This window comes from Petromyzon marinus, chromosome 1 (assembly GCF_048934315.1).
Source record: "Petromyzon marinus isolate PM22_M1 ecotype Great Lakes invasive population chromosome 1, UKy_Petmar_22M1.pri1.0, whole genome shotgun sequence".
NCBI lineage: Eukaryota > Metazoa > Chordata > Hyperoartia > Petromyzontiformes > Petromyzontidae > Petromyzon > Petromyzon marinus.
Genome location: NC_133667.1, coordinates 8,533,223 through 8,558,097, shown reverse-complemented (window position 1 = coordinate 8,558,097; position 24,875 = coordinate 8,533,223). Strand labels below are relative to the sequence as shown.

Below are 24,875 nucleotides of genomic sequence, written 5' to 3'. Positions count from 1 at the left end.
TCAACTGTATTATGTGCTCCTTCCATGGAGAGGAATAGCAAAACTACAACAAACTCTCGGCTGAAGCCCTCATGTTAAGTTAGCAGACCACGTCATTGACATCTAGCACCTTAACATAATGCCATACGCAATAAGAACCTGTACCTTTCATTAAAAAAGAAGAAACGTTCTCGATTTTTCATCCTGACAATCCAGTGTTAAAATGAGAGTGCCTGGAGAAACCCATTAATGCCTGCAAAGGACTAACACCCAAAACTCTGCGTAGATACATCAGCCTGCCTGATGCCCTGCATTCGACAGATAACAATATAATGAAGTAGAATGCAGCTGAGGATCGTGAGAGAGACCACACCCTTGGCGAGGACTTTGTCCAACATGGCTGATGCTGCTGCTCTTTCGTATGGCTGATGTAGATGACAGAGCAACAACTACAATTTCACATTCAGGTGGTCAAGTGCAGATAACCACGTCAGGAGTTCGTGGAGATGGCATTGCATCTTTAAATGTTGTATGGTCTGTTTTAATGACCACAGTCGCACACTAGATAGTTTTAAATTTGTGCATCAGGTATCCGCATCTGCCATAGTTTGTGATGATACGGTTTAGGGTAGATCCGTGAGCTTCGGAGAAGATCAAACCCAGAGATATTTGGCGTTTAGTCTTTAACAAGGTGTTCGTTTATGAGATCTTTTTAACTCCATTCAGCTCTCCAAGCTTCATCGGGGTTGAACTCGCATTGCTGAAGGTTAAGCGCATGGGTCCAAAATAGCTTTCGTGACTTCAAGCGACGTTTATTGATTTCCTGACGAATGGGAAGGCGACTGTAATCCCTCGATTTGCAGGACTTCCCGGAGGGTTTGCAGCATCGTGGCGGGTGGGTGGGGGAGATATTTGTGACAGCGCAGTCAGCCCAGGGTGTTGGGGGTCGACTTGAGGCTCCCAGTGATACACTACATTGATGTGTTCAGTTGGACATCAACAAGTCGATTGTGACTACTTCTCGTCTATGCTGGTGCACAGTATTACGTGAAGCTGGACCATATGGTTAGCTTATGGTCCAGCTTCACTCTGAGATTCCGTTGCAATGGGGTCGTGTCGCACGGTGTTCCCGAAGAAAGTCACTTTCAGAGTGTGCTGCGCGCTTCTGTTATCAAGATGGCATAGTGACTAATTACTTTACCGAAAGAACCAAGAATATGAATTCCTGCAGGAACGAAAGTTTTAAGTCAAAATGTAGTGACCAGTTTTGTGGGGAATTTGGCTTGAGCCTCCATATCCAGAAATATTCCCCCATGGAATATTTACTTTATGATAGTTGAGTTATTGCAGCCCCTTTGGCGTCCATGTACGAGGTGCCTCTGTGGATGTGTAGGCTTTGACTTTAACACAGCTATTTCTGTGACCAGTCACAAGCTAATCCATCAACTGTTTCAATGCTAAATCCTCCTGTTTGATATGTAAACCCCTTTGTCAAGGTGCCTCACTTCTCTCAACCAGCTTAAAAGACGCACAAATATTAACAACGTTCATTGAAGCTCTGTCGTCCCGACAGGTTTGTTCCTTTCACCTGAAGAAGGCCACTTGTGTTGTGGCCGAAAGGTCGTGATAATTTTATTGTTTTATTTTATTATTTTATTCTCATTCTACGTGACTTTACCGAAAGAACCAAAGAAGATTCCCCCATGGTGTTCAGCTCTTTGTTCAGACTGGATTCGATGTTGCTAAAATTGACTGGTTGCATTGCTAGGGCAGGGTCATCCACGCATACAAATTTGTGTGACCCGGTGGGTTTTCCATGTCGCTCATGTAGACGTTGAAGTGCATTTGCGCGAGTACTGAACCTTGTGGAAATCCATTGTTGGGGATCCGAGGTGACCTGGATTTGTTGCCCATATAAAGACATGGTCGCCTATTTCTTGTCATAGTTCTCATTAGGCATATTGTTTCGAGGTCGGGAATGGTCCTTGCGAGCTTTAACATGAAGCCGTTAATTCAGACGGTGTCATAAAGCTGATGACAAGTTCACAAAGGCCTGCGCTGATTTCTTCTGGGATGCGGCCTCGATGTGTGTCGCAAAGGCCAAAAGCTTGGTCACAGCAACTGCATCCCAGGCCGAATCACTGACTCTCCAGTGGATGATGCGTTCCAGGAGGTTATAGGTCATGCACAGGAGTGATATTGGTCTCTAGCTTCCTGGGTCGTTGATTGGCTTGCCTGGTTTGGTGATGGCAATGGCTATTGCCTCCTGCCATGTTTTTAGAATGCATCATGTTTTCGTGGTTTTTGCTAATGATATAACAACTCTTTCAGGACGTACACCTGTGAGTTTACATTAGGTAATTAAAATCTGGCAAATCACTTTATGGAACAGAAATGACTGTCGTCTACTGAATGGAATGTGGCTGAGAGAGTACATCCACCGAGAAGATGGAGTGATGAAAGCAATTCATGTTGCAGACATCGAATGTATTAGCTTCATTAAAGAGGAACTGTAAAACGGCCTTCACACATTACGGTTCACCACACCACTTGCTCTAAGGGCCACATACCACGTGCTCCCAGCCTCCTGTCCCTCTGCTCCGCCACAAGATCCACGGCGAGGTTGAAGAGTTTTCCTCACCAGCCGTGCCGGCGACTTAATGCCAGGGGAAATTAACGCAGCGCATGGCCTCTGCCTGCCATGGTTATGTCCACTGTAGCGTACACCTCCCCAAGCGACTCGCCACGCACACAATGTCAAACACCGCACTCGGATAACATTTTAACGGTTTTTATTGTCGTAATCGTCGAACTCAGGCCCATGCTTTATCACGGGGCCCGGGGGCTTCCATCTAACAACCAACGTTGCCAATTCTCTCTCTCGCATAGGAAACCCGTGGCCAGGTCACGCGATAGGTTGCCGGGATGAAAACCCAGGCGGAGAGGTTCGGTTTGTGAGTTCCAGTTGACCTAAGGGCTAGCCGAGGTGTCTGTGTGTGTGTGTGCAGGTGGTGTGTGAGTGTAGTGTGTGTGGGTGAGGTGGTTGTGTGGTGTGTGTGTGGGGTGTGTGCAGGTGGTGTGTTGTTGTATATGAGCCTTTTCCAAAATGTATATTAATAATAATATTTTCCGTTATATATCAATTTTTTTTTTAACAAACGAAAACCCGTAAGCCAGGCACACGAAAAACCAGATGTCGATCATAAACAGGCCATTAATAAATAAAGAAATAATAAAACTCTCGAGGCGAGGATGTTAGGAGCTATCTGCGAAGATCTCCAGATGAACAAGAGTTTGATGTGCCCTAAGGGAGGTCACGCAGAGGGAAGCCCTCCGCAATCCAGAAACGAGAACGCCCACGGGTTAAACCATATATTTTTTTCCTTTGTCATTAAAACAACGGTTAAAATTTAAAATGCAATAACAAGAATAAGTTAAGTTAGCGTCCTCGCGCTCACTCCAATTAAGAACAGGCCACGAGACACATCAGTGAATCCTTATCCAATAATTAATTCGCGATCAAATGATTTTCACCTTTAATACTTTTACTGTTAAAACAAAGCTTGGAGACAAAATACAGAGCCGCATCAAACTTTTTCAACAAGGAATGAGACAACGGGCAAACTTGCGAAAGAGTTTAAACAATATCCCAAGCAACCCCGACCACCTATGTCTCTCTCGCAGCGCGGAGAAGCAGGAACCACACCTTATCACAAGGGGCCATCTGGAGCTAGCCAGACGGATTAATGAGAAAACACACACAACAGCCAGCGAACACGTTTTTAAGTTAAAGAAGTGGCTACACATCAGTCACACATAAAATTAAGAATAATGTGTTGACCTTACACGACATTCCATGATAGAACCTTACAGAACCAAGGCATATGGATTCCAACAATCAAGAAACGGACCTCTTAAAACTCAGGATGAAAATTATTTTTCTTCTTAATAATTCCATCATAACAATGCAAACCTCGGTAAACCGAGAGGGGTGTCGGGAGGACGTAGTTACAAACACGAGTCTTGGCGAACATGGGACCAAATGGTATTTGAGAAATATAAAGTCGAAAGTATAAAGAGATAGGTACTCCCAACCACCTTTGTCTCTCCCGCAGAGCGCGAGAGAGGAATTTCACGCCAGGGCAAACAGATCGTTATCGCAGGAACCATTTGCCACACACGGGACTTAATAGTGGCCCCACCCCACCCTGCACACGGGCAGCAAAAGAGCGAGCGAACTTTAAGTTAAATAAACCGCCACACATTTATATATGATAAGACACACAGAGTGACGAAAATTAATAAACTAAGTAAGAGCCAAGGTAACGGGGTGGATTAGGCTGGTAGAATGTGGAGTCGAAATGATATTTGAGCGATGTCAACTCAAAGTATAGAGAGATAGAAACCCCGACCACCTTTGTCTCTCCCCGCAACACATGATAAGAATATATACTCGAGAGAACATCTTCACTTGGAAATAAATCAAATACTATGAATCACAAGTAGGATCATAACTGCGTATGATAAGATACCAACTGTGATGTGAAATGTTAAACTTTAAAAATCTTAACCATTTCTTTGTGCGTCGGAAACGTGTACGAAAAAGGGGGGGGGGGGGGGAACACGCCCCTCTCTCTGGATGAACAGCGTCGACAGACAGACGCCTTCGAGATGAATCGAAGCGTCTGTTTCCTTGATGGTTTATGGCTTGAGGAAGACCCGAACAGAACCATGTCATAATTGCCACACACACGCACACACACAGACCACGCCCCCCCCCCCCCCCCCCCTTCACTGCACAGAAAGAAGAATGTCTTTGAACATAACGGTCAGCGCATTTTCAAAAAGTACAGTTAAGTCAGTCAAGACAGATCAGCGATTCAAGATGTCCACAGGACGAGCAGTTGCATGGAGCGGCTGGCTCCGATCCTCGCTGAGTAGCGAGGATCGCTGAGTCGCGATGTATCAACAAAAGTGAGTCATACAGCAGTGGACGAAACCTGCTGTCACCGAACCAGCACGGGCGCGTTCGCGCACTTCAACAGAGAGAGCACGTGCGAATCAACTCACTCAACAGAAGAAAAAGCTTGGCCAGCCGCCAACAAAGTATCAGCGAATCAGCGCTGAGAGCACTCGAGCATCTCCACAGAGAAAGCACGTGCAACGTGGCAACCAGCAGCAGAAAAGCTTGGACAGCCGCCAACAACCTCAACAAAGAGAGCGCGTGCGACTCGGCTCACTCAGCAGAAGAAAAACTTGACCTGTCGCCCGCGAGCGCAGCGTCAGATACTACAGCAGCGGAAAGAGCGCGCGCCGGCGCAGCTCATCCAGCAGTGGAGAGAAACTGCTGTCAGCGAACCAGCACGGGCGCGTTCGCGCATCTTCAAGGAGAAATAGCGCGGCCAGCAACTCCAAGCAAGAGCGTGCAGCAGCTCAGCCAGCAGTGGAGAGAAACTGCTGTCAGCGAACCAGCACGGGCGCGTTCGCGCATCTTCAAGGAGAGGAAGCGTGCGCCAACAGCGTGCCATCAGCACCAGCATCAGCACCAGCGCGTGCCAACAGCGTGCCACCAGCGTGCCACAACGCGCAACTTCGCGTCACCAGGGCCGAGAGGGCAGCGGCCCCGCACTCAACACCCATCGGCGCGACGACGGCGAGCATCGTGCTGACTCATCCAGCCAGCGGTGGACAGAAACTGTGACAAGCCGTTCGTATGCAACCCCTCCCCCACACTCTCCCCCTCACTCCCCCATCGCGCCGCAACACACAGGAAACACATTTTGGACACCAGAGATGCTAACCTCGGCGTCTGCTTTACGCAAAGAATTGAACCAGTGATAAAGAAGACACACGATACGCATATCGGGATAATCAAGAAGGGTTTCCACTCCAAGGTGGTGCATTAAAAATCAATTCATAACGAAAAATACTGCTGTCATTGAGTTGCATAATAACGAATCGTCCTACTGTTAACAACGTGATAAGAATTGACTTGAAGGTCTATGAATGGATGTGGTACTGTGTGGGCAATGTTGAAATACGAATTTACATATTATAAGGTTAAGGTTTTGATAGAATAGTTGCATGTTTTAATCTCTCTCTCAACAACCGATCGATTGCGTTACGCGTCGGGAATTAACCACAGGTGCCGTTATCAAAGTGAAACAACGCAATCGTGATGGTATCATGTTAACGCTGTGTTGAAATTCCAAAATCCCGAGATTGAGTTTTCATATTATCCAAAAATTAAAGTTAGCTAGAAAATAAAATTGATTAAAGCAGAAGTTTGCGTGTGATTCTTCCTGAAATTCTGCATAATATTGTTCTGCGTATGAGATCTGAATCCTGGGGACCTATCATAAGCACACTATCACCACACATAATCCATAACGCATAATTCATCATGTTCAATCGAGAGTAATCGTATCCTTATCGATAATACGGAATTAAAGAGCAGAGTCGAATCGCCTCTCTCTCATTTACGCTCACAACGCCTGCGTCACTGCATACGATTAATTGCGTTGTTCCAATTAATAACCAACCTTCGTCACCGAGGCTCGACCTGATAATCCATAACGACCTACATTATCATAACCACGCCCACTCGCATAAATTAATACGATTATCTCTCGAATCAGCATAATTTATGCGCATATTACACTAATTAACATAATTTCGGATACACATAATTTCAAATTTCTAATTTCATTTAATTTTCATTATTTTCATCAATTTTCATAAGACCTATATATATATACAACAGTGTGAGTGCAGTGTGTGTGGGTGAGGTGGGTGTGTGGTGTGTGTGTGGGGTGTGTGCGTGGGGTGTGTGCGCGGGGCGTGTGGGGCGTGCGCATGGGGCGTGTGGGGTGTGGGGCGTGCATGGGGTGTGTGCGTGCGTGGTGTGCGCAGGGTGTGTGAGGTGTGTGTGTGGGGCGTGTGCGCGGGGCGTGTGCATGGGGTTTGTGCGCGGGGTGTGTGGGGTGTGTGGGGCGTGTGGGGCGTGTTCGTGTGGGGTGTGGGGCGTGCATGGGGTGTGTGCGTGCGTGGTGTGCGCAGGGTGTGTGCGTGTGGGGCGTGCATGGGGTGTGTGCGCAGGGTGTGCGTGGGGCGTGCGGGACGTGTGTGCGTGGTGTGTGTGTGCGTGGTGTGTGTAGAGGTGGTCTGGTAGGCGGTTCCAGGATGGCCACGTCTTGGGGTCCAGGGTCAGGTGTCCGCCTCCTCCACTCCGGTTGACGTCATCCCCCAGTGACGTCACCTGTATTGGGCACAAACCCAGGCGAGGCAAGGTTTATCAAGGGCCAGAGCACCCGAGACGAAGCAAGGTGTGTCGCTCGTGTGCCCTGTGCTTTGACCCCACTGACCCGAGCTTGATTCCCGCTCACGGCCAACACTGGTGACGATTATGTGAACTGGTCGTGGGCCACCCCTAGATCAACTCAGCCTTATACAAGCACCCGATGAAATGTATGATAATTGTGGTGGCGGCCACCCACCTTGTGACGTGCCGTGCCAGCCTTCATAGGTGCTCTCTCACAGCACTTGCCCCCATCAATCTGTTAATTCTAATATGGGAGATCTTTGTCTAGGTGCGAACCGGTTCTGTGATGGAGTCTTCATTCGTCCACACCACAGCTGCAGCCGCAGCAGCAGCAGTTGCGGATGAAGCTGAAAAATGCCCGGAATATCTTTCGCACGCCGGCAAATCCCCGCACACGTCTCCTTCCTGACATCCTTCTTGAAATGCCGGTGACTTCTTTCTCCTTCTCATCATTGCCGTGATCTTTCTTGCTGGGAGAGAGAGTGGGAACCAGCCTGGAAGAGAGACACGCGTTTGATCGTCATGCCTCGTCCGCCTTTCACACATTGCTAGGTGTGCTTGCCTACTGCAGGGCGATCCAGGTGTCTCGTGACCCCCCATTTAATCACCAAAGATTCATCGTTTTGCCATACCAATGGGTGTGAAGACATAAATGAATAATTACTGCTCAACTAATTGGGGTTCACAAGACACCTGGGCCACCCTGTGCAATGCAACTCGATGGTCAAAGCATTTCCACGCTGAAAACGAGCAGCAGGGCCAGTGGTGAAAACTGAACATTCGCAGGACAGGGGCCAATCTATGTTGGAGGACCAATGTCGCAGTTTACAATTTGGAATCACGTCAGCAGAAAATTGCGGTCGTGTCTCAAGATGCCGCATGAAACGGAGGGACCAGGGAGTGGAGCACTTACGAGAGAACCAACGGGCTGGATGGAGCACATTCAAAATTTGGGATTTATATTTTTCCACAATATAAAACAAAAGGCTGATAGGGATTAGATATTGGCCATTTGAGATGTATTGCTACATGAGGAATACTGGCACCCAAAGTGGACTAAAAAGAGTGACCAACGTCGAAGTAACGAAAAAAAGGTTGCACGTGGAAGAAGTCCTCGTGAAGCAGGCATTGGTGAGAAGGAAGCTGGCACGATTTGGACACGTTTAGCATAGGCAACAGGCAAATCAAAAGCGTGTTGTTTGGGAAAATGGAAGGAACTGAAAAGAGACCTAACAGAGAATGGCTTTGGTGCCAGAAAGAGATGCGCTGCTTGAGCATATTGGCACGAGACAGAGGAAAGTTGAAACAAGTGGTGAAATGTGAAGTGGACACCTACAGGCTATCTGCCCATGGTTCGTGCTGATGATAATAAATAAAATGGATGGGGGTGATGAAATATTTACCGAAATATCCTCTGGATAATTGTGTAGGTAACATTGTTGTTAATTTTCATAAAAATGTTAGCTTATACCAATATAGGACCCCTAAAAAACAGAATCCTCATGTTTATCATTTCGAAAACAGATATTTTGTCTTTTCTGATACAGAATGTTAATCTTGGTGGTGGTAGTTTGACTGAAAGATGTACGTGTATTACCCATACATCATGGACTGTATTATCACTTCGTGGGAAATCAGCAGTGGATGTTTTAAGGAGATATAGGTACTGTAAAACCTTGGATTGCGAGCATAATTCGTTCCAGAGACGTGCTTGTAATCCAAAGCACTCGTATATCAAAGCGCTCGTATATCAGTTGTGATCACGTGACGCTTGGCAGACAAAGCGTATATGTACTACTGCTCGTATTGCAAGACCTCGCTCGTTTATCAAATTAATATTCACTTAAAAAGTTTTGCTCGTCTTGCAAAACACTCGCAGACCAAGTTACTCGCAATCCAAGGTTTTACTGTACGTGGAATTTCCACCAGTGGGTTAGGCTTAATGACGGAGGTGAAAATTGCCTAATGCTCATTTAAACAGGTACACACTTGGTTGTGGCTTAACGATAGCACAACCAACAAAAACATCCTTAATCATGCGCTTGCATGCGGAGACTCACTGTTGGCTCCTGACAGTCACAAATTCTTCAACACTGCATCCCCCGGGAGGCACGGATTCCGGGATCCCATGGGACTGAGAGTTGTCGTCCGACAGTTGTGACTCTGCTGGGGCTGGGTCCGCGTTGAGTGCCTGTGGGTCCGCGTTGAGTGTCTGTGGGTCCGTGTTGAGTGCTTGTGGGGCCGCGTTGAGTGCCTGTGGGTCCGCATTGAGTGCCTGTGGGTCCACGTTGAGTGCCTGTGGGTCCGCGTTGAGTGCCTGTGGGTCCGCGTTGAGTGCCTGTGGGTCCGCGTTGAGTGCCTGTGGGTCCGCGTTGAGTGCCTGTGGGTCCGCGTTGAGTGCCTGTGGGTCCGCGTTGAGTGCCTGTGGGGCCGCTGCCTGGCCAAGTGGAACGTCGACGCTTGGCACTGCAGCGCTGCCCTGCGCCTTTTCACCGCCCCTCACCCAGTCGTGCTCCAAGGCCTGCTCAGGTGTGAGCCGGAGTGCGGGGTCCCACCTGCCAACATGCACGCGGGGGATCGTCAGGGCCCCGTTGTCCACATTTATTCTGCTCATGAGGAGGGGGTTGAGGCACACCCAATAAATTGCCAACCGTATCCTCCGTAGCATGCGTGTACAGTGTGTTCTCCAATAACGCGGCAGCTGCGTTCCTGAAGAACACCGTATTATGGAAACAAATCGCGCTGCTGTAAATAATGTAGGTGAAAGCACAGTCCGCGATAACGCGTTAGATGCGTACGCAGGCTGAACAACGACCGAGGCGTGTGGGCAGCATTTAGAAGCATCCAGCAGCATCCCGCCTTTCGTGACGCTACGCCGAGGCAGCCGTACAACCGCTGATTCCTATTAGCGTGACGTATCTCGGTTCACTCAGTCGCGTTATATCCGATTCGCATCGGCGTTGTAAAAATAAAGCGTTCCCAAATACATCCGTCACGTCATATCCAATTCGCGTTGCGAAAACACGTGTTATAGGAGAACAAACTTTCATGTCGGACTTCTTTAGCACCGTACGCAGCCAACCGCGCTAATCGGGAGGTGTGGGGGATGGACAACAATCTAAATACGAAGGCAATTCTAAAGAAATGGGTTTTAAATCAACATTTCAAAGTGCACAGCTTCAATGGCTTCACGATAATTGGGCTAATTAATTTTAAGAACGCACAAAAGCGAGAAACGTTGCTCTGATATGACAAAGTGCGCAACAAGTGATAGTAAAGTTTCATGGAGTTGGGGCTCTTACTCAAGGCAGCCGAGAAGGAAGTTGAGTAGCTCCTTGTCATAAGTATCCAGCAGCGACTCCAGGGGTAAACAGCTCGGGACAATGACCTTGCCGTTGACAATTGGGCACCCATTCTTGTCTGTGTTTGTGAGGGAGAGAGGAAAAAAAAGAAGCAAGCGTTGGACGTAAACTGTTGTGGACGATTTACGAGAGTGCAAAGACTGACGGAGGTCAGATATTGTACGCTCGAAATGTATTGCTCCAGGATTACTGCTGCATCGAAGCTTGACCCAAAGAGTGACCAACGTCAGGGGCAGAGCCACAGGGGGGGCTGGGGGGGGGCTCAGCCCCCCCTGAAATTTTGGGAAAGTCGGTAATCGGGATAACCGGAAATCCGGCTGCTGCAAAATGCTGCAGGCTACCACCTTGTGCTGCCCTGCAGGCTGCTTAAGCGGCAGCCTTTTGAACATATCGAACTTATTAGCCACATAAACGGCTCCGACCTATTAATAAACTCCGCGTTCAAATCCAATAAAATTAGTTGTATAAATTTGTGGCGCCCATTGGAAAACATAAACGCTGGACATCTCAGAATACTAAAGTGAGCCCCCCTCAAAGTCAAAATCCTGGCTCCGCCCCTGACTAACGTAGAAGCAAAGACAGAAGTTTGCACGTAAAACAATTAACGTGATGATGCAGGCAGTGATGAGAATGAAACTGGTACTATTTGTCCACACACACGCGTGTAGTAGTAGGATGGGGACACAAATAAGTAACAAAAAATAAAAGTGTGTTTTTTTCGGGAAAAATTAACGGAACTGGAAAAAATGAAGAAGACCTGCCCAAGAATGGCTTGACGATGGCATCAGTGATTGGTGTCAAAAAGATATAGCCACTATATTCTTTTGATTCTTTCTCTCTCCCCATTCGCCCCCTCCCCTTTCCCCCCTCCCCCTCTCTGAGTTATTTAACTGCCCTAACTCTGGCTTCTCTCCCACTTCAGTAAAAACATATTTATTGCTGTGGTTGTCACGCCTGATGACGATTGCTTGTGTTGCAATCTAAACGTCGTGATTTAATTAATTAATTTATATATATTTTTATTGCTTTTTTCCCCACCTACGTGGCTTTACCGAAAGAACCAAAGAGCATGCGTCCCTGCAGTCGCGAAAACTTCAAATCTAGATTGATGTGGCCACTGCTTGAGAATATTGGCACGAGACAGAGGAAAGTGGAGACATGCCAAAACATGCAGTGGACACCTACGGGCTATGTACCCGTGGATCGTGGTGATGATGGTGATGACGAGTACATTACAGAGACGCTCGTCTGACAAATGTGACGTCAAAAAATAGCAACCAACGTTCACTCGACTCACCCATGGTAATGGTCCAGTTGAAATCTGTCAAGATCATTGACATTGGTGGGAGACCCAAGATCTGCGAACATTTGAGGTTGCATTCATGAGCTAATTTGACTGCGAGCACAGTTTACATGCAGTATAACTTTTAACATCTACAGTATGAATTGAAGGTGTTTTGCACAATTACTGCACGTGCTTTTGCTTATCTTAATATTTATATATGAATTATATGAAAATCAACAAATATCGCCTTCATAACATGGGTCTGTCACAGTGGCAGTCTGTCTGGCATGGTCAGTAAACCCCCAATGTAAACCCCCAATGGTAGCTATTCACATGAAGACATCCATTCTACATATGTATATTCTACATATATGTATTGGCATCCGGGCACCGTTTTTTTTTTAACCAAGGCATGAGTCCAGAGGATGAAGACAGCTCCATGGAATTCCATGAATCGTACATTTAAGTCCGTAACATTCTGTATGCCATTATTAACGAATTCGAGGATATAAGCTATGCCCTGCATTGCAACTAATTCATAACGAATGCGCTTAGAATTTCCTGTTTCAGGCACCTTGATGGCTCGGCCAAGGAAATCCTTGTAGTTGCCGATGAAGAGTCTGCAGCCGAGGAGAATCTCTACAATCACGCAGCCCAGGGACCACATGTCTGCTGCGCATGTCACGAAAGGCAGCAGGAGCGTCTCAGGCGCCATGTATGGCCATGTTCCACAGGGTCCGGTAACTGCTCACCACACGCACATATCGGCGCATTTAAGCACAGGGCATGGCTGGCTATGTGGGCCATGAAAGACGTTCCACATACAAAGTGCAATACGAGAGTACACCCCGACGGTCGCCCATCGGTGGGATAGGCTCCGCCGCTTCAGCCATTAGCCAATCAGGTGGATGGGATCATCTGGGCCATAGTTCATAGGCGGAGCTCAAGGGTGCTCGTGGGGAACCATCTGGAGGGTTCGTAAGGTGGGGGGGGGGAGGGGGGCGTGGCTAGAGGTGGGGCTTGGTGACGCGGGAGAGGGGTTATAAGGCGGAAGCAGGAAGAGGCTCGGGGTCAGTGTGGGCAGTCTGAAAGCTGGGCCACGTCTCGCGCCTCCGGAACGTCGGCGGTCCCGAGGCGGTCCCGGGGCCGCCTCTTTGCGCGCCGTCTGCCGTCGGGGAGCGGGGAGCGAGCCGTGCGCGGGACAGCAACAACTCACACCGCGTAAAAGGCGGAGCGAGCGGCGCTTACGTGGGAAGGAATGCGGAGCTGTCCTAGCCGTCAAAGAAATAAATAATAATAATAATAAAGAAGAAGACACAAGTCCAGTGTCGTCGTCGAAGTGTTTTAATGCACACACGTTCATTTCATTCTATTTGCCGGTCAAGTGGTGCCGCGATAGAGCGCTCGACTCACAGATTGCAAAGTTGTAAATTGAAATCCTGATTAGGAGGCGATAAAGGTAAACACCTGAATAAGTGGTATAAAGTGGTTGCACCATGGGGAAGTGGAATTTCCCCCATTGTCTCAGAGCCGCCAATACATGAATGCCACTCTTTGAGATGCTTTGTCTCGCTAGGTTAAGTGAGGACCTACAAATGCACGCGTGACAGCTACATTTGCACCCACTTCTGCTCTTTTAGGCTACGTTTCGATGCGGCAGACCCTGGCCCTGTTTAAATACCAACTGCCAGTGCATAATAGGCTTTTTTGGGGTTACATCGTGTAAATATAAATGTGTCGTTAAACCCGCCACCTCCAAACACAGCCAATTCGTAAGGTTTGTCAAATGAACAAAACATGCCAATTCAGTGTTTTGCACGGTTGGGAATTGAAAACGTGTTACAGGGAGTGTAGTGTAGTAGAGTCCTAATCACTATTCCACTACTCCAAAGACAAATATTCCCCATATAGCCTTAACAGGCTGTCGGGGCAAGTGCAGCTAACGAGCACTTATTCAGGCCGGCACGGCAACACAGGAAAGAGGGTGGCCAGCATCATGTCCAGCCGCCTTTGTCTACCCAGTGGCGATGTTTACAAACTGCAAGAGGTACTAATTTGAGGCTGAGTCGACCTAGAGGACGTCCAGGACCGGATCAGGCAATCGTCACTGGTGTTGGTCGTGAGCGAGAATCGAACCCCGTGTGCCGGGTTTGAAGCACAGCACGCTAGCCACTACCCTTCCACTCCCCACAAAGACAAAGATCCCCCGTATAGCCTGTAACAGACTGTTGGGGCAAGTGCTGTCAGCGAGCACCAATGAAGGCCGGAATGGCACGAAAAGGACGGGTGGCCAGCACCACGGGAATCGAACTCCGTACGTCAGGTTCATAGCGCAGCGATCTAACCACGACACGACCACTCCCTGCACTATTAACTCCACAGACACACCCAGACACAGGGGAAATCACTTACATGACCTTGTAACTTTGGCACTGACGCCAAAATCAGTGATTCTGATGTTGCCGGTTTTATGGTTTTTGACAAGGATGTTTTCCTGGAAGGAAAAGAAGTTGTGGCTCTTGTCAGAGGTGCTTGATGTGTACAGCTTTGAAGCATACAGCACGCAAGGTAACACTACAATTTGCATATCGGTTGAAGGTCGTTCACTCATTCATTTATTCCTTAAAAATGTGTCGTTAACGTTGACATTTGTAATTATAGCTGCATGAGTGTTGTCACTATTATTATGAATGTGAATTCGAATATTTATCAAATAATATGCTGTTCGCTCTCAAGAAAGCAGAGATACGCAATGCCCTGCGTTTAAGCAAGCCTCAGCCAAATATTTAGTGCATTTCTGAATTAGTAAATAGCATGCATTTCAAGAGTAGCACAACAAAGAGTCGCGTGGTCTTTGACTTCTATTTTGTGAGTCGCGAGAGTTCGTCCTGACAACCAGTTGGCTCAATGCAATAATACAGAAGGACTGAATGAATGATGCATTTCGGATATTTTGCGTTCACTCACTGGCTTCAGGTCTCCGTGCAAGATGGACTCCTGCTTGAGCTTGACAAGAGCCTTCAGCATGGCCTGAGTGTAGAGCCTGACTCTTGAAAGGGGAAAGTGCTTTGCAATCCTGAGCTGCTTTCTCAGGTCTTGACTACAACAAAAAAACAGGACATCGTGAATGGTCACTGTAGGTATTTTCCTCGTGATCAATGCTTTGGATTGCTTCAATGCGGTTAAGGCTTCTGCTCACGTAAAAAAAGGCAATTCTCAACTCTGCCAGGGGAATGATGATTAAACATGACCTGCTCATTGGGTTCAGATAAATATAATGGAGCCCCTTGCGACGGTTTGCTGTTCCACATGGTGCATGAATCCTGCTGACGGGCGGGATAGGGCCTTGTGGCAGCTATCAGCTTCATGTGCAGCTTATGTCAGTTCGCAGTTTCTTTTATTTCCAATTATTATGCAAACATCTCATGTTAATTGGCTGGGGTTTTTTTTTGCACAATTGTGCCACTCAGCTCAAATGTATCCAGCAAGGCCCAGGGAGCAATTGTAAACAGTTGTGTATATTATTTATATTTGGAGTTTGAAAGTTTGTCTCCCCCCGTGGTCGCGTGGACATTCTCTTCTGGCTCTTCTGGTTTTTACCCCCCACATTGAGAAACATGAATTGAGATTAAATGTTGATTTAAAGCTTTCGTGACTGCAGGGATTAATATTCTTGGTTCTTTCGGTAAAGTCACCACGTAGAAGGGAAACAATAAAATAATAAAAACACATTTTTATAAAAAATAATTTTTATATTTTTTGTTTATAAAAATATATTTTTATTATTTTATTGTTTCTTGGTTCTTTTGGTAAAGTCACGTAGAAGGGCAACAATAAAATAATAAAAAATATATTTTATATTCTTAGCTCTTTCGGTAAAGTCACGTTGAAGGGAAACAATAAAATAATAAAATATATAAAACAATATTGTTTCCCTTCAACGTGACTTTACCGAAAGAGCTAAGAATATATGCATGCCAACATCTCAATAACCTTGTACGCCACGTAAAAAAACAGAGAATCCTGTGCGAATAGACTAATGTGATGGCGTTGCAGAGATGCGATTTCTTCTCACCCGACAAACTCCAAGACCATCGTAAAATGTCCCCTGAACATGAAGGATTCGTGGAGTCTGATGATGTGGTTGTTTTCTAGATCCGTGGAATCCAGGGCCAGAATTATTTCCGGCTCTTTTTCCACGTCCGTTTGCCAGGTGCTGTGGGAGAAAAAAAAATAATCAACAAGAATAAAATGTGATACTGCATTGGCAGTAGCGCACAAGGTAAAAAAAACAACTCAACAAATTCATTAGTAACACTGACGAAACCTTTTTTGGCAATGGTCCACCTTTTTCTGACCTCTTCTTTGTTATGGAGAGAAACCGTGAACCCATCTCGCCACACTCTTGTTATTGCACGCTTAAGAGGCATGAGGATGTACAAAAACTAGGATGACACCACCAGCAGAGCCCCCGAAGACAAGGCTATATGCTCTAATCCCGATTTGTTCTGCTTTCATGGAAAGTAACACTTGTTAATCATCTCAAAAGTTTTTGTTTGATCTTCGAGACAGTCTGGTCCCTTCACCTGATGAAGGCCGCTTGTACTGTGGCCGAAACGTCGTGATTTTTGTTGTTTTTTTGTTGTTTTATTTTTTACCTACGTGACTTTACCCAATAGAACCAAAGAGTATGGATCCTTGCAGTCACGCAAGCTTCAAATCTAGAATCAAATCTAGAATCTCACAAGTTGTGTTCTAGGCACATATCCAGATATAAATGTGGCTATTTCCATCGTGCAATCTCACCGTATGCAGTGCTGCAGCATTTTCAAGGCCACTTTTTCTTTGGTCTTGTGGTCCAAGCAAAGCAGCACCTGGCCAAAACGCCCTCTGCCAAGTACCTTTAGTATCTGGTAACGGTACGCCAGGTGGTCGTTCTTTTTCTGCGACAAAATAACAGAAGATTTCATTATTCAATGCGCCCTTATTCAGTCATCAATCATTACTCAGTCTTAAAGCGTCGCTCAATCAGTGCCCATTTAGTTATTGTTTTTTAAAATGTTTTGTATCCAAACCGATAGAACAATGTCTGTGATGCTTGTGATGTATTTGCCAGATGCCTCATAGCCCACACTGGACACCACTTGATCATGCTATGTAAAATGTGTCATAGACGGTCTCTCATCTCATGTGCGTATAAGTATTCGCTCAGAGATTGGCAGAACGACATTAATTGTGTGTGTTCATCGGTATCCAGCTGAAGCCAACAACTCCATACGAACAATTGTTATCAAGTATGCACATTAATGAGGATCTTTTTACAAATTTAACACATAGGCTTTGAACCATTATGATTCATGATTGAATTTTGGGTTATATCGACACGTGTGTAAAATGCCAATGTGTGTCACACTCCCAATACCCTAATACAGCCAAATTGATGCTTCAGTGCACTAGCATGTTTTCGAAAGCAATCCACAACATTGAACAACTTGGTACGATGTTTATATTCTTGGTTCTTTCGGTAAAGTCACCACGTAGAAGGGAAACAATAAAATAATAAAAATATAAAACAATAAAATTCTCACGACGTTTCGACTGCAACACAAGCAATCATCATCAGGTGTGAAAACCACAGCAAGAAAATTTTAAAAAGTGGCGGGTTTTTTTTTACGTTAGCACTTTTTTCAAATTTTCTTGCTGTGGTTTTCACACCTGATGATGATTGCTTGTGTTGCAGTCGAAACGTCGTGAGAATTTTATTGTTTTATATTTTTATTATTTTATTGTTTCTCTTCTACGTTTTGACTTTACCGAAAGAACCAAGAATATGGATCCCTGCAGTCACGAAAGCTTTAAATAAAAATTTAACTTGATACGATGTTTCACTGCTAATTACAAACAACACCATCAGACCACACAGAGGATCCCTGAGTTAAATCTTCCATGAAGCTCATAGTCCACCCTAAATTGCATCCGCACAAACCATGGCAGACGCGGATACCTGATGCACAAATGGAAAATTAAAAACTCTCCAGTAGTGTGCGCTTGTGGTCATCCAGAACAAACTGCACAACATATAACGATGCAATGCCCGATCCACAAATACAAAAGGAGACATCACAGCGATATACTCCGCTACTCCTGATGCTGTTAACTGGCTTGACTGCCACCTGAATGTAAAATGGTATTTGTTTCTCTGCAAATACAATAGCCATGCGAAAGACAATTGCCTGGGTTGTTTGGGTTTGCAGTGGGATGTGGACTTGTTGGAATGAACATGGACCATATTGGAGACTCACCGGAATGTAGTCGTTATTTTCGTCGTCGTAGCCATTATTTTTACGGCCATTTCTTACACCGCTAGTCTTAAAATAAAAAATATTTTGGAACGCCTGGATTTCTATGCGTTCAAAAGAAGTCATCTTCTTTCTGAATCTATCCAAGATTTCTGCACCCACACACATACACACATGCGTTAATGAATGAACACATTCATATATGTAACAGAATCGTAATATTTATTTTTTCTGAAGGAATCTGATGAGCTATAAAGCTCTTTTTAACAGATGTCCCGGAGGACAACACAAAAGCATGATAGGAGGGCAAAGTATAGGAAAGCTATGCACATTACTTAAAAAAATATACAAATCAAGTTTAAACTATTTTCTTTAACTTACCAGCTAAAACCCATTGAGCTATTAACATTTTTCAGTATCTGGCCAAAAATTACAACTCTACAAAGTGGCTTATCATGTGGACATTCATAGAATCACAAAGCAACTAAGGACTTATGCATGACTTCAAATGTGCGTGGTCTATTTAAACGCGTAGGACCGTTCAGGGTTTGACTCTGGCCACGTGCACTCTGCTCGAGTGAGTGTGCCATTGTCTTATTAAAGAGCCTGGCGGTATATCACGTGGCTCAAAGATGCAGAATCGAGTGGTGTGGAACCTTGTGGTGTGAAGCTTTTCCCTGCCTTCGATGAGATGACTCCAGGCGCCATGATCGCCTGCCAATCACGAAACATTACAGAGACACATTTTTGTTGTTTTTATTTTACAACGTAAGACCCGCTGAGCTACAGAGCCCTTTTTCAGAAGCGACCTGGTCACGAATGATAGCTCAGCGAAGTAGCTCATCACGTGCAAATTTACAGTAGCCAAATTCTCGAAACGCACGTTTCTAAATGTGGAGGCAAAAAATAATCGGAGACATGCGTCCGGGTTGGGATCAAACCCACCAACCTCCTGTATACCAGGCGAGGTTGTGAACATCTCCTAGCCACCGTGTCGGTGTATGTGCACGTCGTCATTAGTGGTGGCCGTGGGCAGAAATTGAACTCGCGTCGCTGGGTTTATTGTGCCAAGGCGCTACCCTAAACCAACTCCCCATGTATATGTAAACACACCCAAAGACACGCAGATACGTGGACAGAGAGATACAAACACGGATTCACAGACATGCGGAAGACCCTTGAATATCGTTGGGTTTATCGTTCGCGGTTTCGACGCTATCGAGCGTGTAACGTCTTAGTATACCAATTTAGCTATCGCGGGAGTGAGTTTTTGCCCTTTGCGGGTATACTGTACGAGTCAGTACTGTTGGCTGATACCATGGTGTGGAGCGGGCGAGGGACACCGGACAGTCAATGGCACCTTAACCTTTGAAGTGCAATCATCTCGCGGACATAGACAAAGACCCCAATGGAGCCTTAAGGGGCCGTCCATAAATGACGTCACGCGATTTTGGACGATTTTTGACCCCCCCCCCCCAACTTCGTCACACAAAGTCAGACCCCCCCCTCAAATATGACGTCACAAAGCTCTGCCCCCCCCCCCAAAAAAAAACGTGCTTCAAATCGCTTTAAACTATTGTCAATGTAGTGCGTATTTAATGTGACGCTGCATTCTGATGTTGTAGGAGACATTTATGAGGCTATCTACATAAGCACAGAGATAATTTCAACCGAGAAGATGGATTCTGGCTTAGAAATCATTGGAAGGATTTGATAAAACCATTTCAGGTCTTAATTGATTGTTAACGCTTACGGTGGCTTTCAGACAGCATACATTAATTTTTCGTCTCCCCCCTCCTCTTTTCAGAACATAGATGGACTCGTCCTTCTAAATAAACTGCCAAATCGCTGCCCGTGGTGCTAACGGTTTTAATAAATAAATACAAACACCACATTTTTTGCTCTTTCGGTAAATTCACGTTGAAGGGAAACAATAAAATAATAAAATATATACAAAACAATATAAATTCTCACGACGTTTCGACCATAACACAAACGGTCGTCATAACTTGTTTTATATATTTTATTGTTTCCCTTCAACGTGACTTTACGGAAAGAGCTAAGAATATGAATTACTACAGTCACGAAAGCTTTAAATCAAAATACAAACACCGTTTTAAAATAAATAAATGCGAACCACCACTTCTTTCAAATGTTTCTTGCCGTTGGTTTTTCACACCTGATGATGACTGTTCGCGTTATGGTCGACACGTCGTGAGAATTTTTAATGTTATATATATTTTATTATTTTATTGTTTCCCTTCAAAGTGACTTTACCGAAAGAGCTAAGAATAGAACGTGTTAAATTTTGATTTAAAGCTTTCGTGACTGCAGTAATTCATATTCTTAGCTCTTTCGGTAAAGTCACGTTTGTGTTATGGTCGAAACGTCGTGAGAATTTTTATTGTTTTATATATTTTTTATTATTTTATTGTTTCCCTTCAACGTGACTTTACCGAAAGAGCTAAGAATAGAACGTTTGGCTATATTTATTTAAAGTTACGCATTTTGATGTGACGTCACATTTCTCAACCCCCCCCCCCTCGTCACACATCGTCACAAATGTCTGACCCCCCCCCCCCCCAGGTGCGTGACGTCATTTATGAACAGCCCCAAACGCTATTATTTAGGTCAGGCTTCGTTATTTAATATCGCGGTTTTGGCTTTCACGGCACTTTTCAAGACCATAACCCCCGCAATATTCAAGGGTCTCCTGTATTTCATCACTGTCACCACCAACACTACCACCATCACAAGCGTTATCACTATCACGACCTCCACAAGCAATTAAACCATCACCTCTGCCACCAACACCAACACTCATAATTAACTTCACATTACCATCACTTACAACACTCGACACGATCATAGAGCAGCTTCCACACCACCATCACCATTACGATCAATACGGATCAAGACAAACAGAATTGTACCATCTTCAACAACATCATCATCACTTACGTTGGATAAATCCCTCGTCGAGAAACTCCCGCACACACACAGTCGATGGGACAGCGCCTCTCAACAGTCACAAGTGGCAGAGCAAGTTTCTTGGGGGGGCGCTGTACCGCGAGCCGCGTGCTGCCTCCACGTTGTCAAGCGAAGAATGGCGCCGCCAGGCTAGTGACGTCAGTGACAACGTCACGGCATCCGGTTTTTTTTATCAGCGTGGAGAGTAGTCACGTGGGCTTCTGGCCTCGGGACGCGGAGGTCTCGCGAGTTTAAGTGAATCTTAATCCACCCATTTGATAATTACATCGCAGTACAATGAATGTACGCGTGTGTGATATCTATATGATGTAGTTGTGCCTATTATACGTGCTTGCATGTGTATATAATATAAATGCGAGTACATATTATGATGATGCATGTGTGTCTATTACACGTATTAAAATAAACACAATGATGCATAATGTGTTAAATTATATTAATATGCCTATACATTCAACCCCCCCCACACCACAATCATATGTATACTGTAATTACATTGTAGTACGTTCACCTGAAATATTTTTGAGTGTATTAAGTATGATTAATGTGCATGTGTATTACATATAATGTATTTTGTGCATATATAGTCACTACCTGTACTACCACGATTACTATTACTGTCATCGCTATGATCTCCATTGCCATTCGTAAACAGCACTACTGTCATCACGACTATCATCAGCAGTATCGCCACTGCCGTTGACCTGTCCATCATTTCCTACACGATCATCTATGTTACAACCAACACTATCACTGTAATCACCAACAGCATCTAACAATTCTAACAACACCACAAGTTCCATTGCCATCGCTAACACAATCACGAATATCGCCATCACCACCTCCACAAATAATTAAACCGTCACCTCCACCACGAACACCACACTCATAATTACCATATTCACATTACCGCCACTTACAACACTCGGCATAGAGCCGTTTCAACACCACCATCACCACTACAATCAAAGGATCAAAACAAACAACGTCATCGCTTACCTTGGATAAATCCCTCGTCGCGAAACTCCCAGAAAAAACGATGGGACAGAGCCAAGACCTAGGGGGCGCTGGAGCGCGAGCCGCGTGCTCCCTCCGCCAAAGTTCAACGAAGAATGACGCGCCAGGCTAATGACGTCAGAGGTGACGTCACGGCATCCGTTTCCTCTCTCGTGGAGTCACGTGGCCTTCTGGTAATAATCATCGGCTTCTTGAGACGTCACTGAATGCCTCGTGTCCATTCACATGGGGACTCGTGGGTTCCCACCTTGGTTTAAGTAAATCTTAATCCACCCATTAGATCGCTAGATAACAGTACAATGAATGTACACGTGTATGATATCTATATGATCTGTGTCTATTATACGTGCTTGCATGTGTATATAATACAAATGTGGTTACATATTATGATGATGCGTGTGTGTATATTACACATTAAAATAAACACACGGATGAATACGTGTTAAATTATATTAATATGCCTATACATTCAACCCCCCCACCCTACCCAAACCACCATCGTATGTATACTGTAATAACATTATAGTACGCGCACCTGCAATTGCTTTTGAGTGTATTAAATATGATTAATGTGCATGTGTATTACATGTAATATATTGTGTGCATAGTCACTACCTCTACTAACACGACCACTATTATTATCATTCCACTTCAATCATCTATGTTTTTCACATCACTATCACTGCAATAACCGTCACCACCATCACCACTACAATAAACACGTTCAAGACAAACAGCATTGTACCATCTTCAAAATCAACATCACTTACCTTGTGAGTCCCATGGATTGAGATCAAACATAACAGTATGTGTATACAGTATCGTTTAATGTGCATCTATATTATGTACATGATGTAGTGTATATATAAATTATGTACTTCCACGTGCACATAACACATGCGAGTACATGTTATATATTATAGGAATACACATTTTGGAACAAACGTGTTTCATTCTGATTTAAAGCTTTCGTGACTGCAGGGATTCATATTCTTGGTTCTTTCGGTAAAGTCACGTAGAAGGGAAATAATAATATAATAAAAATCAAACAATATAAAATAAATTTCTCACGACGTTTCGGCCATAACGCAAGCAGCCGTCCTCAGGTGAAGAAACAGAGCTGTCGGAAAGACAGCTCTCCAATGAACACTGGCAAGCTTGGCAGCGTATTTTAAGCTGGGTGGGAGGAGCAGAGCGCCTTGACAAAGGAGTTTACATATCAACAGAGGAATTTAGCATATTGATGGAAAATGCAGATATGGGGTTAGTCACTCCTTGTGGAATGTCTAGGCGGTGGGGGGTCTCAAAGTCATATTATGCTAGTGTATTATGTAGGATTAGCAGTAATAAAGAGAGAGATTTAATAATAAAGAATTGCAACAGCGCAAACCACCGCGTATCAAGCTAGTGTATTATGTGGAAAATATAAAAGGGGCGTTTCTAAAGAACTACACATACCCTACTCCCATACAATAAACCGAAGTGAAAAAAACTAAATGTAAACTACATCAATATAATCAATGTACTCAATATACTCTCCAATAAGCTGAGCTGTTAACATTAAGTAACTGGGTATATGCTACACTATATAATGACTAATGCCTACCACTTTAAATTATGATGTTGCATCACATTCTCTCTCATCACTTTATCTCTCATCACTTTATTTCACATCACTTTGTCTCTCATCACTTTATCTCTCATCACTTTATCTCTCATCACATTCTCTCTCATCACTTTATCTCTCATCACTTTATCTCTCATCACTTAATCTCTCATCACATTCTCTCTCATCAATTTGTCTCTCATCACTTTGTCTCTCATGACTTTATCTCTCATCACTTTATCTCTAATCACTTAATCTCTCATCACTTTATCTCTCATCACTTTATCTCTCACCACTTTATCTCTAATCACTTTATCTCTCATCACTTTATCTCTCATCACTTTATCTCTCGTCACTTTATCTCTCATCACTTTATCTCTCGTCACTTTATCTCTCATCACTTTATCTCTCATCACTTTATCTCTCATCACTTTATCTCTCGTCACTTTATCTCTCATCACTTTATCTCTCATCAATTTATCTCTCATCACTTTATCTCTCATTACTTTATCTCTCATCACTTTATCTCTCATCACTTTATCTCTAGTCACTTTATCTCTCGTCACTTTATCTCTCATCACTTTATCTCTCATCACTTTATCTCTCATCACTTTATCTCTCACCACTTTATCTCTCGTCACTTTATCTCTCGTCACTTTATCTCTCGTCACTTTATCACTCGTCACTTTATCTCTCGTCACTTTATCTCTCGTCACTTTATCTCTCATCACTTTATCTCTCATCACTTTATCTCTCGTCACTTTATCTCTCATCACTTTATCTCTCATCACTTTATCTCTCATCACTTTATCTCTCGTCACTTTATCTCTCATCACTTTATCTCTCATCAATTTATCTCTCATCACTTTATCTCTCATCACTTTATCTCTCATCACTTTATCTCTCATCACTTTATCTCTAGTCACTTTATCTCTCGTCACTTTATCTCTCATCACTTTATCTCTCATCACTTTATCTCTCATCACTTTATCTCTCACCACTTTATCTCTCGTCA

The 24,875-nt window shown here is 44.6% G+C and overlaps 1 protein-coding gene and 1 long non-coding RNA gene across 4 annotated transcripts; both read right to left on the bottom strand.

Moving 5' to 3' along the window:
- Nucleotides 1-4,756: 4,756 nt before the first annotated feature.
- LOC142909978 (dual specificity tyrosine-phosphorylation-regulated kinase 4-like) lies at nucleotides 4,757-18,402 on the bottom strand. 3 transcript variants are annotated; one of them, XR_012932753.1, is made up of 11 exons: nucleotides 18,250-18,402; nucleotides 16,754-16,890; nucleotides 16,023-16,163; nucleotides 14,915-15,047; nucleotides 14,360-14,441; nucleotides 12,522-12,691; nucleotides 11,960-12,020; nucleotides 10,603-10,720; nucleotides 9,361-9,855; nucleotides 7,476-7,794; nucleotides 4,757-7,237 (listed from the first exon to the last, which is right to left on the bottom strand). XR_012932753.1 is itself a non-coding variant. In XM_076059850.1 (11 exons), exons 1-10 carry the CDS (start codon nucleotides 18,370-18,372, stop codon nucleotides 7,596-7,598), a joined length of 1,659 nt encoding a protein of 552 aa, XP_075915965.1. In that variant the 5' UTR covers nucleotides 18,373-18,402; the 3' UTR covers nucleotides 4,757-7,237; nucleotides 7,577-7,595. The 3 variants fall into 3 exon arrangements, 2 of the variants coding, with proteins under 2 accessions (XP_075915965.1, XP_075915951.1); XM_076059850.1 differs by having other exon boundaries at nucleotides 7,577-7,794; XM_076059836.1 differs by having other exon boundaries at nucleotides 4,757-7,794.
- A 49-nt stretch (nucleotides 18,403-18,451) lies between these two features.
- On the bottom strand, nucleotides 18,452-22,543 carry LOC142910213 (uncharacterized). The gene is made up of 2 exons (XR_012932808.1): nucleotides 22,237-22,543; nucleotides 18,452-18,960 (listed from the first exon to the last, which is right to left on the bottom strand). It is a non-coding gene; the product is annotated as an uncharacterized LOC142910213 (long non-coding RNA).
- Nucleotides 22,544-24,875: the final 2,332 nt, after the last annotated feature.